The sequence below is a fragment of the Oncorhynchus nerka genome, linkage group LG13 (assembly GCF_034236695.1).
Source record: "Oncorhynchus nerka isolate Pitt River linkage group LG13, Oner_Uvic_2.0, whole genome shotgun sequence".
Classification (NCBI taxonomy): domain Eukaryota; kingdom Metazoa; phylum Chordata; class Actinopteri; order Salmoniformes; family Salmonidae; genus Oncorhynchus; species Oncorhynchus nerka.
In genome coordinates, this window is record NC_088408.1 from 90,209,107 (window position 1) to 90,226,341 (window position 17,235).

Sequence of the window (17,235 nt, forward strand, 5' to 3'; positions counted from 1 at the left end):
TAGATGCAGTTGCACCCCTAAAAACTAAAAAAATGTCTCATAAGAAACTAGCTTCCTGGTACACAGAAAATACCCGAGCTCTGAAGCAAGCTTCCAGAAAATTGGAACGGAAATGGCGCCACACCAAACTGGAAGTCTTCCGACTAGCTTGGAAGGACGGTACCGTGCAGTACCGAAGAGCCCTTACTGCTGCTCGATCATCCTATTTTTCTAACTTAATTGAGGAAAATAAGAACAATCCGAAATTCCTTTTTGATACTGTCGCAAAGCTAACTAAAAAGCAGCATTCCCCAAGATAGGATGACTTTCACTTTAGCAGTGATAAATTCACAAACTTCTTTGAGGAAAAGATTATGATTATTAGAAAGCAAATTATGGACTCCTCTTTAAACCTGCGTATTCCTCCAAACCTCAGTTGTCCTGAGTCTGCACAACTCTGCCAGGACCTAGGATCAAGAGAGACGCTCAAGTCTTTTAGTACTATATCTCTTGACACAATGATGAAAATAATCATGGCCTCTAAACCTTCAAGCTGCATACTGGACCCTATTCCAACTAAACTACTGAAAGAGCTGCTTCCTGTGCTTGGCCCTCCTATGTTGAACATAATAAACGGCTCTCTATCCACTGGATGTGTACCAAACTCACTAAAAGTGGCAGTAATAAAGCCTCTCTTGAAAAAGCCAAACCTTGACCCAGAAAATATAAAAAACTATCGGCCTATATCGAATCTTCCATTCCTCTCAAAATTTTAGAGAAGGCTGTTGCGCAGCAACTCACTGCCTTCCTGAAGACAAACAATGTATACGAAATGCTTCAGTCTGGTTTTAGACCCCATCATAGCACTGAGACGGCACTTGTGAAGGTGGTAAATGACATTTTAATGGCATCGGACCGAGGCTCTGCATCTGTCCTCGTGCTCCTAGACCTTAGTGCTGCTTTTGATACCATCGATCACCACATTCTTTTGGAGAGATTGGAAACCCAAATTGGTCTACACGGACATGTTCTGGCCTGGTTTAGATCTTATCTGTCGGAAAGATATCAGTTTGTCTCTGTGAATGGTTTGTCCTCTGACAAATCAACTGTAAATTTCGGTGTTCCTCAAGGTTCTGTTTTAGGACCACTATTGTTTTCACTATATATTTTACCTCTTGGGGATGTTATTCGAAAACATAATGTTAACTTTCACTGCTATGCGGATGACACACAGCTGTACATTTCAATGAAACATGGTGAAGCCCCCAAAATTGCCCTCGCTAGAAGCATGTGTTTCAGACATAAGGAAGTGGATGGCTGCAAACTTTCTACTATTAAACTCGGACAAAACAGAGATGCTTGTTCTAGGTCCCAAGAAACAAAGAGATCTTCTGTTGAATCTGACAATTAATCTTAATGGTTGTACAGTTGTCTCAAATAAAACTGTGAAGGACCTCGGCGTTACTCTGGACCCTGATCTCTCTTTTGAAGAACATATCAAGACCATTTCGAGGACAGCTTTTTTCCATCTACGTAACATTGCAAAAATCAGAAACTTTCTGTCCAAAAATGATGCAGAAAAATTAATCCATGCTTTTGTCACTTCTAGGTTAGACTACTGCAATGCTCTATTTTCCGGCTACCCGGATAAAGCACTAAATAAACTTCAGTTAGTGCTAAATACGGCTGCTAGAATCCTGACTAGAACCAAAAATTTGATCATATTACTCCAGTGCTAGCCTCTCTACACTGGCTTCCTGTCAAAGCAAGGGCTGATTTCAAGGTTTTACTGCTAACCTACAAAGCATTACATGGGCTTGCTCCTACCTATCTCTCTGATTTGGTCCTGCCGTACATACCTACACGTACGCTACGGTCACAAGACGCAGGCCTCCTAATTGTCCCTAGAATTTCTAAGCAAACAGCTGGAGGCAGGGCTTTCTCCTATAGAGCTCCATTTTTATGGAACGGTCTGCCTACCCATGTCAGAGACGCAAACTCGGTCTCAACCTTTAAGTCTTTACTGAAGACTCATCTCTTCAGTGGGTCATATGATTGAGTGTAGTCTGGCCCAGGAGTGGGAAGGTGAACGGAAAGGCTCTGGAGCAACGAACCGCCCTTGCTGTCTCTGCCTGGCCGGTTCCCCTCTTTCCACTGGGATTCTCTGCCTCTAACCCTGTTACGGGGCTGAGTCACTGGCTTACTGGGGCTCTCTCATGCCGTCCCTGGGGGGGTGCGTCACCTGGGTGGGTTGATTCACTGTTGTGGTCAGCCTGTCTGGGTTGGCGCCCCCCTAGGGTTGTGCCGTGGCGGAGATCTTTGTGGGCTATACTCGGCCTTGTCTCAGGATGGTAAGTTGGTGGTTGAAGATATCCCTCTAGTGGTGTGGGGGCTGTGCTTTGGCAAAGTGGGTGGGGTTATATCCTTCCTGTTTGGCCCTGTCCGGGGTGTCCTCGGATGGGGCCACAGTGTCTCCTGACCCCTCCTGTCTCAGCCTCCAGTATTTATGCTGCAGTAGTTTATGTGTCGGGGGCTAGGGTCAGTTTGTTATATCTGGAGTATTTCTCCTGTCCTATTCGGTGTCCTGTGTGAATCTAAGTGTGCGTTCTCTAATTCTCTCCTTCTCTCTTTCTTTCTCTCTCTCGGAGGACCTGAGCCCTAGGACCATGCCCCAGGACTACCTGACATGATGACTCCTTGCTGTCCCCAGTCCACCTGGCCATGCTGCTGCTCCAGTTTCAACTGTTCTGCCTTACTATTATTCAACCATGCTGGTCATTTATGAACATTTGAACATCTTGGCCACGTTCTGTTATAATCTCCACCCGGCACAGCCAGAAGAGGACTGGCCACCCCACATATGCTCTCTCTAATTCTCTCTTTCTTTCTCTCTCTCGGAGGACCTGAGCCCTAGGACCGTGCCCCAGGACTACCTGACATGATGACTCCTTGCTGTCCCCAGTCCACCTGACTGTGCTGCTGCTCCAGTTTCAACTGTTCTGCCTTATTATTATTCGACCATGCTGGTCATTTATGAACATTTGAACATCTTGGTCATGTTCTGTTATAATCTCTACCCGGCACAGCCAGAAGAGGACTGGCCACCCCACATAGCCTGGTTCCTCTCTAGGTTTCTTCCTAGGTTTTGGCCTTTCTAGGGAGTTTTTCCTAGCCACCGTGCTTTTACACCTGCATTGTTTGCTGTTTGGGGTTTTAGGCTGGGTTTCTGTACAGCACTTTGAGATATCAGCTGATGTACGAAGGGCTATATAAATACATTTGATTTGATTTGATCTGGTCAAACACAATTTTCCCCAAAAATGTACTAAGGGTCGGTAAAAGGCTGATTGGTCGGCTATTTGAGCCAATAAAGGGGGCTTTACTATTCTTGGGTAGCGGAATGACTTTAGCTTCCCTCCAGGCCTGAGGGAACACACTTTCTAGACTTACATTTAATATGTGGCAAATAGGAGTGCCAATATTGTCCTCTATAAACCTCAGTAATTTCCCATCCAAGTTGTCAGACCACGGTGGCTTGTCATTGTTGATAGACAACAATCATTTCCGCACTTACTTTACGGAATTCAAATTGACAATGCTTGTCTTTCATAATTTGGTCAGATATACTTTGTGTATGTACAATTGAAATTACATTTGTTGACATCCTAACATATTAACCATGGCATGTTGATATATCACTACTATATGCAGCATACACGTGTCTTGTTGTTACTAACAACAGTGAATTGATTCCATAAAACTATTTAAATTTACATTTTTAAATAATAATCTTCCAAATGTGCCCCTCCGGACGGTTTTGAGACGCTATTGACAGTTTTGGGTGATCTCGAATTTCGGCCCCCTGCGCCAGAAAGGGGCGGACTTGTGGATTGAGGTAATCGGAGTAAACAGTAAAGATGGCGACGTCTGGAGCAGGAGATGGGTGCTCCAGCCTGAACGGGTTCGTTTCCGAGATAGAACAGAAACAATTTACAGACCTGCCAGCCGAATTACTTGAGTACATCTTATGCTTTCCTGTCCTCAAACATGTCGACATTTGCAACGTGTCCTGTAGCTGCAAGCGGCTACACGACGTTTGCCACGGCAGGGGGAAGGTCTGGGGACACCAGTACAAACTCAGGTGAACTGACATTATTATCATCTTGTTAACTATCTTGCTAACTAGAGCGTTGACTCTCTAACGCTAATTGGCATCTAAATCGCAGTTGCCTCTCTAAAATATTAGATCTATTTCAGTACAGTCAGAACAGATCCGTTATAGCGAGCAAGCAAAGGGAGCTGTCTAACAGCCGTTGACTTTCTGCTGATGCACCACATTTGACATCACACAAAGCAGTGGGTACTATAGCCAGTTTAGCTAGGCAGCTGTACTAATAAAATGTCTCAGTCAAAATAACAATTTCATAATTATTGTCTTGTGCCGCTGATGACAGCTATTGAAATTGTGTGACCTTGAATGGTGGGAAATACAGTGATTGAACTGCAGGTCTTGTGTAACGTTAGTTGTTGTAAAAATCAGTTGGCTTGACATGGCACTTTGTTTTTCTGCATGAGTCCCATGCAGTAACGTAGTGGTTCAGAATATATTGGTATTCTTTGAAGGCCACCAACTATCAGCAAGCTACTTATATCATTTGCAATTTAGGTAGTGCCTTTTGAGGTCAGTTTCGATTATTATTATTTTTAAACATGAAATGCATTATGAAACGATGACTTTAAAATGTTTTCCTGAGCTTTTTAATAGCAATTCCACAGCCTAAACAGAAAATATCCCATTGTCTCTGATCAGGTCCACATTGGGTAGACATCAATAGAAACATAGGAAATTACTATGTATTATTTCAGTTGTGTATATTACTTCGTTTTTATTTGATTACTTTCTTATTTTTCATTCCTTACAAGTCACCATCTCATCTGCTCAGGCAGTAGCGGTCAGCCAGGCCATCTAACATTGTCATCCCCATACTGTACTGTCTTTAGTCATCCTATTTATACTGAACAAAAATATAAATGCAACATGCAAGGAAGTTGGGATGTCTTTAGTAGTTAGCTACCGTGGTTGTCATTCTGACTTAGCCTAGCTATACTGAACTAAAATGTAAATGCAACATGCAGCAATTTCAAAGATTTTACTGAGTTACAGTTCATCTAAGGAAATCACTAAATTTAAATAAATAAATTAGGCCCTAGTCTATGAATTTTACATAACTGGGCAGGGGTGTGGCCCTGGGAGGGCATATGCCCACCCACTTGGGAGCCAGGCCCAGCCAATCGGAATGAGTTTTTTTCCCCCACAAAAGGGCTTTATTACAGACAATACTCCTTAGTCTCATCAGCTGTCCAGGCGGCTGGTCTCAGACGATCCTGCAGGTGAAGAATCCGGATGTGGAGGTCCTGGGCTGGCGTGGTTACACATGAAGTCAGTTGGACTTATAGCCAACTTCTATAAAACAATGTTGGAAGGGGCTTATGATAAATTAACATTAAATCCTCTGGCAACAGCTCTGGTGGACATTCTGGCAGTCGGCATGCCAATTGCACTCTCCCTCAACTTGAGTCATCTTTGGCATTGTGTTGTGTGACACAACTGCTCATTTTAGAGTGGCTGTTTATTGTCCCCAGCACAAGGTGGACCTGTGTAATGATCATGCTGTTTAATCAGCTTCTTGATATGCCACACCTGTCAGGTGGATGGAATATCTTGGCAAAGGAAAAATGCTCACTAACAGGGATGTAAACACATTTGTGCACAAAATGTGAGAGAAATAAGCTTTTTGTGCATATGGAAAATGTCTGGGATCTTTTCTTTCAGCTCATGAATCATGGGACCAACACTTTACATGTTGCCTTTTTTATATTTTTGTTCAGTATAGCTAGGCTGCCAAAGTGTGCTGCAGAGCTGTCAGACAATCATTTTACGAGTTTTTCAAAGTAGATAAGGCATACTTTCACATTGTCTCTGGCCCTCTTGTCGTTGTTGTGTACGTTCCTCTCTCAGGTGGTCTGTGTGTATCTAACGTAACGTAGCAGATGTACAGGTGTGTTCTTCCAGAGATCTATCTAATGACGAGTTGCTCAAGTCTCCGCCCTAACAATGGGAGTCGTTGTCCCATAGGTGGGAAGGCAGGTGACAAACTTAGGTCCAAAATAAACCCATAGAAACGCATTGGGGTTGTTTTGGACTGATTTTGGCGAGAGTAAAACCTTTCGCTTTGCCTCTTCCTCTCTGATCTGTCTGAACTGCAAAAACAACTGCTGCAAGGGATTATGACCATTGTTGTTAATTACTACATTTCTGATCTGAACTAGGTTGAATATTTGCTTAATGAAAACTACAACTCCTTTAATCCCTGCATCCCACATGGTTCTTGATTTGATTTATTTTGTGAATGATTTGATTTCTCTCTAGAGAAATGTGTTGCTGTCTGTTCACACTGCTATGCTTTATCTTGGCCAGGTCGCAGTTGTAAATGAGAACTTGTTCTCAACTAGCCTACCTGGCTAAATAAAGATTTAATATAAAAAAACTAAAACAGAATTGAAGTAATTGAACCGACGTTGGTCAATTAGTTGTTTAATAACCCCCCAAAAAAATGTTGGTTAATCGTTCAGCACTAAATTGAAGCCTAATGCAGATTGCAGACATTGGATGCTTTTGGATTGTTTTATTGTGAGTGATCATGTGTCAGACTGTCACACACCTCAAGTCTATACTTTATATGGCTAACTGTCTGCCTTAACTTTCTGACTGCAGTCCCTTTTCCTACACTCCCCAGATGGCCAAGATTGCAGAAGCATTACCGCCAGAACGAGTGCTGTGATTGGCTGAAAGAATACAGAACGCGGCACACTGTTGGTCTACAAATACGACGAACAGTTGTATCCATCTCCCAGAGATTCTTCACGGAAGTTGTAAGTGATGTCTTTAGTAGTAAGCTGCCATTGTTATTGTCATTCTGATTCAGCCTAGCTATACTGAACAAAAATATAAATGCAACAATTTCAAATGTTTTACTGATTTACAGTTCATATAAGGAAATCAGTACATTTTTAATATTCATTAGGCCCTAATCTATGGATTTCACATGACTGGGCAGGCCTAGAATTGCATTTAATATTTTTGCTCTGTGTACTTCGTGGAGACGGAAAGAGGTGTTACTAACATTGCAAAAAATGAGCATGAAAGATACTGTATTTATTGGCTATCCTAACCCCACCACATCAGGCTCAATGTGACTGGGCTGGCCTGATGGTGTATATGTGCATTGTGTGTGTGTGTGTGTGTGTGTGTGTGTGTGTGTGTGTGTGTTGAGCACATGCAAGCGTGTGTCACCTGGGCTGCGTGCATGTGCGTGTAGTGGTGTCCGTATTTGAGTGTGTGTGAGCTGGCCTCTAGCACTAACCCAGAGATCTGTAACGCAGCCTTGCGTTGGACAGGTGCTGGGGGACAGCTTTGCTGAGATCGAGTCCCTCGGCGCCCCAGAGCACTTCTGTGAAGATGAGCTGCTCTCCATACTCAACTCAGACAGGAGGTAAGAACCATGTCCACACTCCAGTCCAGCACAACAACTATCTTTGGCCATTAATTCTGTGTTCTGTGTTAATCCTCCCTGGAGCGTTGTAACAATGGACAATGAAAATCTGTTTTTCTCCCTCCTCTCTTGCCTTCTTTCTCATCACTCTCTCCCCAATCTATCTTTCTCTCTCATTTTCACCTCCCTTGCTCCATCCTTCTTTTGCGCTCTCTCCCTCTTTTGCTCTCTCTCCCTCGCTCACTCTTTCTCCTATCTCTCTTCACACTCTCTCTGCCTCCCATAGGAAAAGCCTGACACTGAAGTACTATGCAAAGAAAATCCTTTATTTCCTGCGCCAGAAGACCATCCTGAGGAGTTTAAAGATGTTTCTGGAGCAGCCTGCAGAGCAGCAGTCAGCCCTAGAGGGTGAGTCATGGACGTGGAATGGGCCTAACCATACACTACATTGCACTTAGGTTGATAATACACTTTCATGATTTGCAGTGTAAACAAGGCAGTGGTGGAAGAAGTTCCCAATTGTCATACTTGAGTACAAGTAAAGATACGTTAATAGAAAATGACTCCAGTGAAAGTCGCCCAGTAAAACTACTTCAGTAAAAGTCTAAAATGTTGTTTTAAGTATACTTAAGTATGAAAAGTAAATGTAATTGATAAAATGTACTTAAGTATCAAAAGTAAATAAATCATTTAAAATTCCTTATTTTAAGTAATCCACATTGCACCATTTTTTATTTAAAAAAAAATATTTATGGCCTGCCAGGGGCACACTCCAACACAGTTTACAAATGAAGCATGTGTGTTTAGTGTGTCATCAGATCAGAGGCAGTAGGGATGACCAGGGATGTTCTCTTGATAAGTGCGTGAATTGGCCCATTTTCCTGCCCTGAAAAGCATTCAAAATGTAACGAGTACTTTTGGGTGTCAGGGAAAATGTTTGGAGTAAAAAGTGCATTATTTTCTAATGTAGTGAAGTAAAAGTTTTCCAAAAATAAAAAATATTCATGTAAAGTACAGATACCAAAAATAAAGACTTAAGTAGTACTTGAAAGTATTTTTACTTAAGTACTTTACACCACTCAAACAAAGTAACGCTGAATAATATGGACATAATAGCATACATGTGGAGTGGGCTTAGCCATACACTGCACTGCACACTGCACTGCACAATACACTCTTATCCTAGTGACTAGTGTTAACAAACTCAGAGAAACAGCTTGGTAAGCATGGTCTTCTTGTGAATAATGTTGGGAATCTTGGGCATAATGTTGGAAATAATGAGGTGTTTAGGGAAAAAAACCAATGTCTGTGTTTCCCTCTGCATTGTGGTTTTTGAAAATAACATAAATAGAGTAAAAGTGTTAAGGTCATAAGAATGAATGTGTGTAACCAGCTTTTAACCATGTATTTTTACAGTCTCCGATTGTCTCCTCTCCTGTTGTAGGAGCTCTGCTGGTAGACCAGTATTGTAACCCCCTGGCAGATGTGTCATTGGACGGTATATCCTCCCAGCTGGAGGAGATCACTGACAAGATCAAGAAGATGCTGCGGATAAAGAACCCCTCTCATCCAAGCCTGAGGGTCACACAAGGTTGGTCTGGACTGAGGAGTTGGAGAGAAACACATGTTCTCTCAGTGTCTCTTAGGAATGAATACAAAGAGCGTATTCCAAAGCAACAAAACATAGTCTTCATGTGGATTTGAAGCAGAATAATTAGTCTGTCGTTTTGAGTCCATGCACGTTCATATTGACATATGATCCTTTTTTGTTCTGAAAATGCCAAACTTGATTTTAGAGTTAACTCGCCCTTTAAAATATCTAACCAGGTACAGTTGAAGTCGGAAGTTTACATACACCTTAGCCAAATACATTTAAACTCAGTTTTTCACAATTCCTGACATTTAATCCTAGTAAAAATTCCCTGTCTTAGGTCAGTTAGGATCACCACTTTATTTAAAAAATGTGCAATGTCAGAATAATAGTAGCGAGAATGATTTATTTCAGCTTTTATTTCTTTCATCACATTCCCAGTGGGTCAGAAGTTTACATACTCTCAATTAGTATTTGGCAGCATTGCCTTTAAATTGTTTAACATGGGTCAAACGTTTCGGGTAGCCTTCCACAAGCTTCCCACAATAAATTGGATGAATTTTGGCCCATTCCTCCTGACAGAGCTGGTGTAACTGAGTCAGGTTAGTATGCCTCATTTTCTATAGGATTGAGGTCAGGGCTTTGGGATGGCCACTCCAATACCTTGACTTTGTTGTCCTTAAGCCATTTTGCCACAACTTTGGAAGTATGCTTGGGGTCATTGTCCATTTGGAAGATCCATTTGTGACCAAGCTTTAACTTCCTGACTGATGTTTTGAGATGTTGCTTCAATATATCCACATCATTTTCATACCTCATGATGCCATCTATTTTGTGAAGTGCACCAGTGCAGCAAAGCACCCCCACAACATGATGCTGCCACCCCCGTGCTTTACGGTTGGGATGATGTTCTTCGGCTTGCAAGCCTCCCCTTTTTTCCTCCAAACATAATGATGGTCATTATGGCCAAACAGTTCAATTTTTGTTTCATCAGACCAGAGGACATTTCTAGGGAAAGTACGATCTTTGTCACCATGTGCAGTTGCAAAGCGAAGTTTGGCTTTTTTATGGCGGTTTGGAGCAGTGGCCTCTTCCTTGCTGAGCGGCCTTTGAGGTTATGTCTATATAGGACTCGTTTTACTGTGGATATAGATACTTTTGTACCCGTTTCCTCCAGCATCTTCACAACAGTCCTTTGCTGTTGGTCTGGGATTGATTTGCACTTTTCGCACCAAAGTACGTTAAACTCTAGGAGACAGAACAAGTCTCCTTCCTGAGCGGTATGATGGCTGCGTGGTTCCATGGTGTTTATACTTGCGTACTATTGTTTGTACAGATGAACGTGGTACCTTCAGGCGTTTGGAAATTGCTCCCAAGGATGAACCAGACTTGTGGAGGTCTACAATTTTTCTGAGGTCTTGGCTAATTTCTTTTGATTTTAATATGATGTCAAGCAAAAAAGCACTGAGTTTGAAGGTAGGCCTTGAAATACATCCACAGGTTGACTCAAATTACGTCAATTAGCCTATCAGAAGCATCTAAAGCCATGACACAATTTTCTGGAATTTTCCGAGCTGTTTAAAGGCACAGTCAACTTAGTGTACGTAAACCTCTGACTCACTGGAATTGTGATACAGTGAATGATAAGTAAAATAATCTCTGTAAACATTTGTTGGAAAAATTACTTGTCATGCACCGACTTGCCAAATCTATAGTTTGTAAACAAGACATTTGTGGAGTGGTTGAGAAACGAGTTTTAATGACTACAGCAAGTGTATGTAAACTTCCGACTTCATCTGTAGGTCTTGAGTGTAAGTATAATTTTGTTTAATTCTCAGCCCTATTCTTCACTGATGTACTTTACAATGTGATCCTGTTTTCTGATTGTGTCTGGTTCTAGGCGATTGTTTTGCTGTAGATGACTTTGATCTCCAGAGACAGGTGGTCGTTACCCTCAATGCTGTTTTATACGAGCAGCTTCAGTACAAGGGCAACGAGTGTGACTACTACAACCCTCTCAACTCCTACATACACCAGGTATGAGCTACTACAACCCTCTCAACTCCTACATACACCAGGTATGAGCTACTACAACCCTCTCAACTCCTACATACACCAGGTATGAGCTACTACAACCCTCTCAACTCCTACATACACCAGGTATGAGCTACTACAACCCTCTCAACTCCTATATACACCAGGTATGAGCTACTACAACCCTATCAACATCTACATACACCAGGTATGAGCTACTACAACCCTCTCAACTCCTATATACACCAGGTATGAGCTACTACAACCCTCTCAACATCTACATACACCAGGTATGAGCTACTACAACCCTCTCAACATCTACATACACCAGGTATGAGCTACTACAACCCTCTCAACTCCTATATACACCAGGTATGAGCTACTACAACCCTCTCAACTCCTATATACACCAGGTATGAGCTACTACAACCCTCTCAACATCTACATACACCAGGTACAGTAGCTCAGAGAGGTTATAGAGGACATGGATGATGATGTTTTCCTTGGCCAGTATTCGCAAAGCGTGTCAGAGTTTTACTTCTGTGTGTCTTTTCAATCATGATGAATAACAGTAGGGGACAGGGGGACCTGATCCAAGATTAGCACTGTTACTCTGAGACCTTGTGAAAATGGGCCCTGGCCTTGATTATTCAAATAAAGTGAAAGTCTATATAGGACCTTTTATAATGCTATATCAATCAACTAAGAAACATGACAGACATTATGTGGCTCTCATACTCCCATGTCTCCTCCCTACGTAGGTGTTGCTCCGCCGGACAGGCATTCCCATCAGCCTCTCTGTCCTTTACATGACGCTGGCCAGGAAACTGGGGGTTCAACTGGAGCCTGTCAACTTCCCCAATCACTTCCTGCTTCGCTGGTGCCAGCAACAAAGAGGGTAAGGGGCCAAAATCTGAGAGGAAGTGAATGGAAGGCAAATGCTTTTTTAGTGATCAAGGACTATACGTTTTTCCATCCACTGGCATAGTTGTGCATGGAGACAATCATAAAATTAATTGATGTTGATGGGATAGTTTAACGTTTAGCTTTCAACTAGTTCATGATTGGGTGAAATTCAGTATTGCGCTCCCAAAAATGCTTGTTTTCAATATACCCGATGTAGCATTGTCTGCATTGCATGCCAGAAACCGCGTCAAAGTAACATGTTTGTACTTGTATTGATAAAACCTCATGTCTCATTCAGGAGTGGGGACATCTATGATTTTGTGTACATTGACGCCTTCGGTAAAGGCAAGCAGCTGACGGCTAAGGAGTGCGAGTACCTCATTGGTCATCAGGTGACTGCAGACTACTACAATGCCATCAGTACAACAGAAGTGCTGTTAAGGATGGTGGGAAATCTGCTGAACATCGGCAAACGAGGGTAAGACTTATGAACATAGGAATGGTTTTTTTTTCGGACTAATATATCATTTATGCTTTTCTGACATCAGAAAATGTCCAACCGTACATCATGGAATTGAATCAATCCAAATGTTTCTTTTTTTCCTGATTTTTCTATGTTGTCCTCAGGATCTCATCCTTGAGGTAATGTTAGAGTTGGTCAAAAATACATTCCTACACTCAGCTGTCGCTGTTGTGGTATGAAACAACACTGTGTATCACTGTGCCATGTCATGCAGGGAGGGCAATGAAAAATCCTACCAGCTGCTGAGAGACTCTCTGGATCTCTACCTCACCATCAACCCAGACAACGTTCAGTACCTTCTACTACAGGCCAGACTCTACTTCCACCTGGGCATCTGGCCTGAGAAGGTTAGCATGATATTTCAACACGGCATATCTACATTTACATCTTGGTAATTTAGCAGACGCTCTTATCCAGAGCGACTCCCCCATGGGAATCGAACCCACAACCCTGGCATTGCAAGCGCCATGCTCTACCAATTGAGCCCCACGAAACCCAAATACACTACATGGCCAAAAAGTAGGTGGACACCCCTTCATATTAGTGGATTCGGCTATTTCATCCACACCCGTTGCTGACCGGTGTATAAAATCGAGCACACAGCCATGCAATCTCCATAGACAAACAATGGCAGTAGAATGGCCTTACTGAAGAGCTTGGTGACTTTCAACATTGCACCTTCATCGGATGCCACCTGTCCAACAAGTCAGTTCGTTACATTTCTGCCCTGTTAGAGCTGCCCCGGTCAACTGTAAGTGCTGTTATTGTGAAGTGGAAACGTCTAGGAGCAACAACGGCTAAGCCACAAAGTTTTAGGCCACACAAGCTCACAGAACTGTACCGCCGAGTGCTGAAGCGCGTATGGTGTAAAAGTCGTCTGTCGTCGGTTGCAACTGCTCGTCGGAAGCTTTATGAAATGGGTTTCCATGGCCGAGCAGCCGCACACATGCCTAAGATCCCCATGCACAATGCCAAGTGTCGGCTTGAGTGGTGTAAAGCTCAACACGTGTTCTCTGTAGTGATGAATCACTCTTCACCATCTTGCAGTCCGACAGAGGAATCTAGATTTGGCGGATGCCAAGAGAACGCTACCTGCCCAAATGCATAATGCCAACTGTAAAGTTTGTTGGAGAAGGAATAATGGTCTGGGGCTGTTTTTCATGGTTCGGGACCCTTAATTCCAGTGAAGGGAAATCTTAACGCTACAGCATACAAAGACATTCTAGACAATTCTGTGCTTCCAACTTTGTGGCAACAGTTTGGGGAAAGCCCTTGTGCCCCGGTTTCAGCATGATAATGCCCCATGCACAAAGCGAGGTCCATACAGAAATGTTCAGTGTGGGAAAACTTGGCTCAACCCCATCGAACACTTTCTTCCAACATCGAGTGGAAAGCCTTCCCAGAAGAGTCGAGGCTGTTATAGTAGCAAAGGGAGGACCAACTCTATATTAATGACCATGATTTTGGAATGAGATGTTTGACGAGCAGGTATCCACATACTTTTGCCCATGTAGTGTACATGTAATTGGACCAAATGGCTTTACCCTGGCTTTGATACTGGCTTTGATACTGCAGATTTTTGGTGGAAAAAACAACAAAAATTGGTCTGCCTTTCTTTTTTTTTTAAGTTGTATTGTCACATACACCAGATATGTCCAGTGAAATGTGTTGTTTTACACGGCACCCCTGGAGCAAATAAGGGTGCCTTACTCAAGGGCACATAGGCAGATATTTTTTTTTGCCTCGTCTGCTCAGGTTTTCGAACCAGCAGCATTTTAGTTACTGGCCCAATGCTCTAACCATTAACCTGCCTCTACCTGCTTACTACAGTCCAGAGCAGAGGACAAGCTTTCCCCAACTGATAATGACTGGTGGCTGACCCCTCTCCTGCCTCTTCCAGGTCCTCGACATCCTGCAGCACATCCAGGCGTTGGATCCGTCCCAACACGGGGCAGTGGGTTATCTGGTACAACACACCCTGGAACACATCCAACACAAGAAACACCCTGTAGATCCAGAGGTGAAGAGACGCAGCGCCCCCGAACACCTAGAGCTGCAGTACAGTGTAGGCCTCATCATGAAACACAAGAGGTGGGTCTGAGCAGTCAGTCTGTCCGAGCAGCCTGTCTGCCTGCCTGCTTCCCTGTCCGAGCAAACAGTCCGTCTGCATGTCTGTCTGTTTATCCATTCCGTCTATTAATCCTTCCCGTCTATCAATCCCTCAATCTTTCCATCTGTTTATCCTTCCATCCATCCCTGAATCAGCTGTTTGTCCTCCACCACCCTCTATCTGGGTAAAGCTGCCATCCTCTGCTGTTGATTAACACTGTCAATGTAAAACTACTGTACTCTGTTGAATGGCAGAATAGCTATTTATGGAATAATACTTTTTATTATAATCATTGTGATTTATAAACCTGTAGTGTGCCCTTTCCCCATGTGTGACACTGTGTGACTGTCCCCCTTCTCTCCAGGTCTGGCTATAACTGTGCAATCTATGGCTGGGACCCCAAGTGCACCATGAGCCAGGAGTGGATTACCACCATGAGGGTCCACCAGCTGTCCAGCGGTGCTAACCAGCCCTTCTACAACGTCTTAGTGCAGGACGGCACCTGCCGATACGCTGCCCAGGGTACATCTATACCAGAGACATTATCTTTCAGTGACATGTACAGTATGTCATTCTCAATGTCAGGGCAGTGGTAGTTCGTTAAGGAGGCATTCTGAGAAGAAACATGACAAATGTAATACTTGATATGCTTATTGAAGAGTTCTACATGCTGGATGAGTAAGGTGCTGCTAAGGTGTAGGCCTATATACTTTCAAATGTACACAGAATATGCAGCAATCTTGTACAGTAACTTGCCTCGGCTCAGTTTGAGATTTCCTGTTAAATGATACTATACTTAGTATCTTTATGCCTCTTTTTCTCTCGTCTCCTAGAAAATCTAGAGCCCCATTCTGCCCCTCTGGAGATCGCTCACCCGGAGGTGGGACGCTACTTCTCAGAGTTCCATGACAGCCACTATGTTGCCAACGAGGAGCTGCAGACACGCTACCCAGAGGACATGGCAGAGACCCTGGGCACCGTACGGGACCTCTACCACAGACTGATGCCCAGCCCAGTGCAACAGGAGAGCCCCAATGGCCCAGAGGGACCTTCCCAGGAGAACCAGGACAGCCAGGAGAACCAGGACACCATGCCCACATAGCTAAGCCTTCACTACTCCTCGGCCCCATTCAAAACAACCCCTAGTTCCTACCACCTAGGCACAGGTACATCTGAAAGGATTGGATGTGTATAAACAATATGGCAGAATTACAACTAGCCTGTCATAGGGCAGATTGTAGCTACCACAAGCCTAACCTAATGTGGAAAGATGCCTGAGCGGAGTCCTCACTTCCGTTTTTCAGGGGAAATGGAAGTTAGGTTGAAAATACTTTATCCCTGAAAACCAGACATCCGCTTTCAGCCAATGCCGCTAAGGGTGCTACTAGCCTATTGTGTGGCAGGTTGGCGCTACGACTAGCCTTTCATAGGACAGGGAGGCATTACTACTAGCCTATTATAGGGCAGGCTGGAGCTACTACTAGGGTCTAGGGGTTGTTTCTGGACAGGGCCCTCTGTTCCCCATCCAGTTCTATTACTTGACACAACATCCTGTCCCCAAAACCATCAGGGCCATCGGTATTCACAGAGTCTGAGTAGAAAGTGCTGATCTACGATCAGGTTCTCCACCTGTCCATATTATCTTATTCATTATGATCTTAAGGGCAAAACTGGTCCTAGATCAGCGCTCTTACTCTTGAGAAGCTTATTTTGAATACTGACCCGTTAATTCTTCAGTACCTGGATCATGTGCTGTACCACCGTCTGCCAACCAACACCAGTCAAAGCCAAAGCCCCTTTTCTCTCTCTAACTTCATGAAGACTTACTGAGATCGAAACACTTACTCTCTCTCCACCACAATATACTTTCTCCAACATCTGTCAAGAGGTCTTCCCAGACTTGACTCCCTAGTCTCTTTCCACTTCCACATGAAACAATATTTAAAAAATACTTTACAGTATGAAACAATATGAAAATGAGACTTGCAGTATGAAACAATATGGAAATTAACCTTGCAGTATGAAAATGAGCCTTGCGGTCTGAAACGATATGAAAATGAACCTTGCGGTATGAAAATGAGCCTTGCAGTCTGAAACGATATGAAAATGAACCTTGCAGTATGAAACAATATGAAAATTAACTTTACAGTATTAAACCATATGAAAATGAGTGTTACAGTATGAAAATGAGTGTTACAGTATGAAAAGATCTGAACATGAGCGTTCCAGTTTCTCCTCACACATTTTGAGTTGAATACATTCAGTTGTTCAACTGACAAGGTGTCCCTCTTTTCTTCTGTCACATTACATTATAATAATGATTCATGCACTTATGAAAGGATGGCTTTCACATTTCTAGAACGTGTTATTAAAAAATGCTGTATATTTACAAGTAAAACATTGCAGGACTACAATGACTTGAAACAGGAATGGGTTGCCAGACTTAATAAATATAAATAAAATGTTTCTTTTGGTCTTGACTGTGTTATTACATAAGCCTACTGCAGTTTTTTTCTCTGTTATTTCTTCTAGAATGTAC

At 43.0% G+C, this 17,235-nt stretch overlaps 1 protein-coding gene across 3 annotated transcripts; it reads left to right on the top strand.

Moving 5' to 3' along the window:
- Window positions 1-3,875: 3,875 nt before the first annotated feature.
- LOC115140334 (F-box only protein 21-like) lies at window positions 3,876-17,162 on the top strand. Of its 3 annotated transcripts, none has more exons than XM_065026815.1 (13): window positions 3,876-4,120; window positions 6,777-6,912; window positions 7,423-7,532; window positions 7,819-7,940; window positions 8,977-9,123; window positions 11,024-11,160; window positions 11,919-12,055; window positions 12,362-12,541; window positions 12,691-12,705; window positions 12,801-12,933; window positions 14,487-14,677; window positions 15,061-15,218; window positions 15,530-17,162. In XM_065026815.1, the coding sequence occupies exons 1-13, from the start codon at window positions 3,897-3,899 to the stop codon at window positions 15,796-15,798; spliced, it is 1,959 nt and encodes a 652-aa protein (XP_064882887.1). In that variant the 5' UTR covers window positions 3,876-3,896; the 3' UTR covers window positions 15,799-17,162. The 3 variants fall into 3 exon arrangements, with proteins under 3 accessions (XP_064882887.1, XP_064882888.1, XP_029534533.1); XM_065026816.1 differs by having other exon boundaries at window positions 7,438-7,532; XM_029678673.2 differs by lacking the exon at window positions 12,691-12,705.
- Window positions 17,163-17,235: the final 73 nt, after the last annotated feature.

What these genes read in the sequence shown, in the direction of transcription:
- LOC115140334 (XM_065026815.1), top strand. Translation starts at nt 3,897, where the DNA reads ATGGCGACGTCTGGAGCAGGAGATGGGTGCTCCAGCCTGAACGGGTTC. An exon ending in GGACACCAGTACAAACTCAG is followed by an intron (nt 4,121 to 6,776) that starts GTGAACTGACAT and finishes TACACTCCCCAG; the next exon opens with ATGGCCAAGATTGCAGAAGC. An exon ending in AGAGATTCTTCACGGAAGTT is followed by an intron (nt 6,913 to 7,422) that starts GTAAGTGATGTC and finishes TCTGTAACGCAG; the next exon opens with CCTTGCGTTGGACAGGTGCT.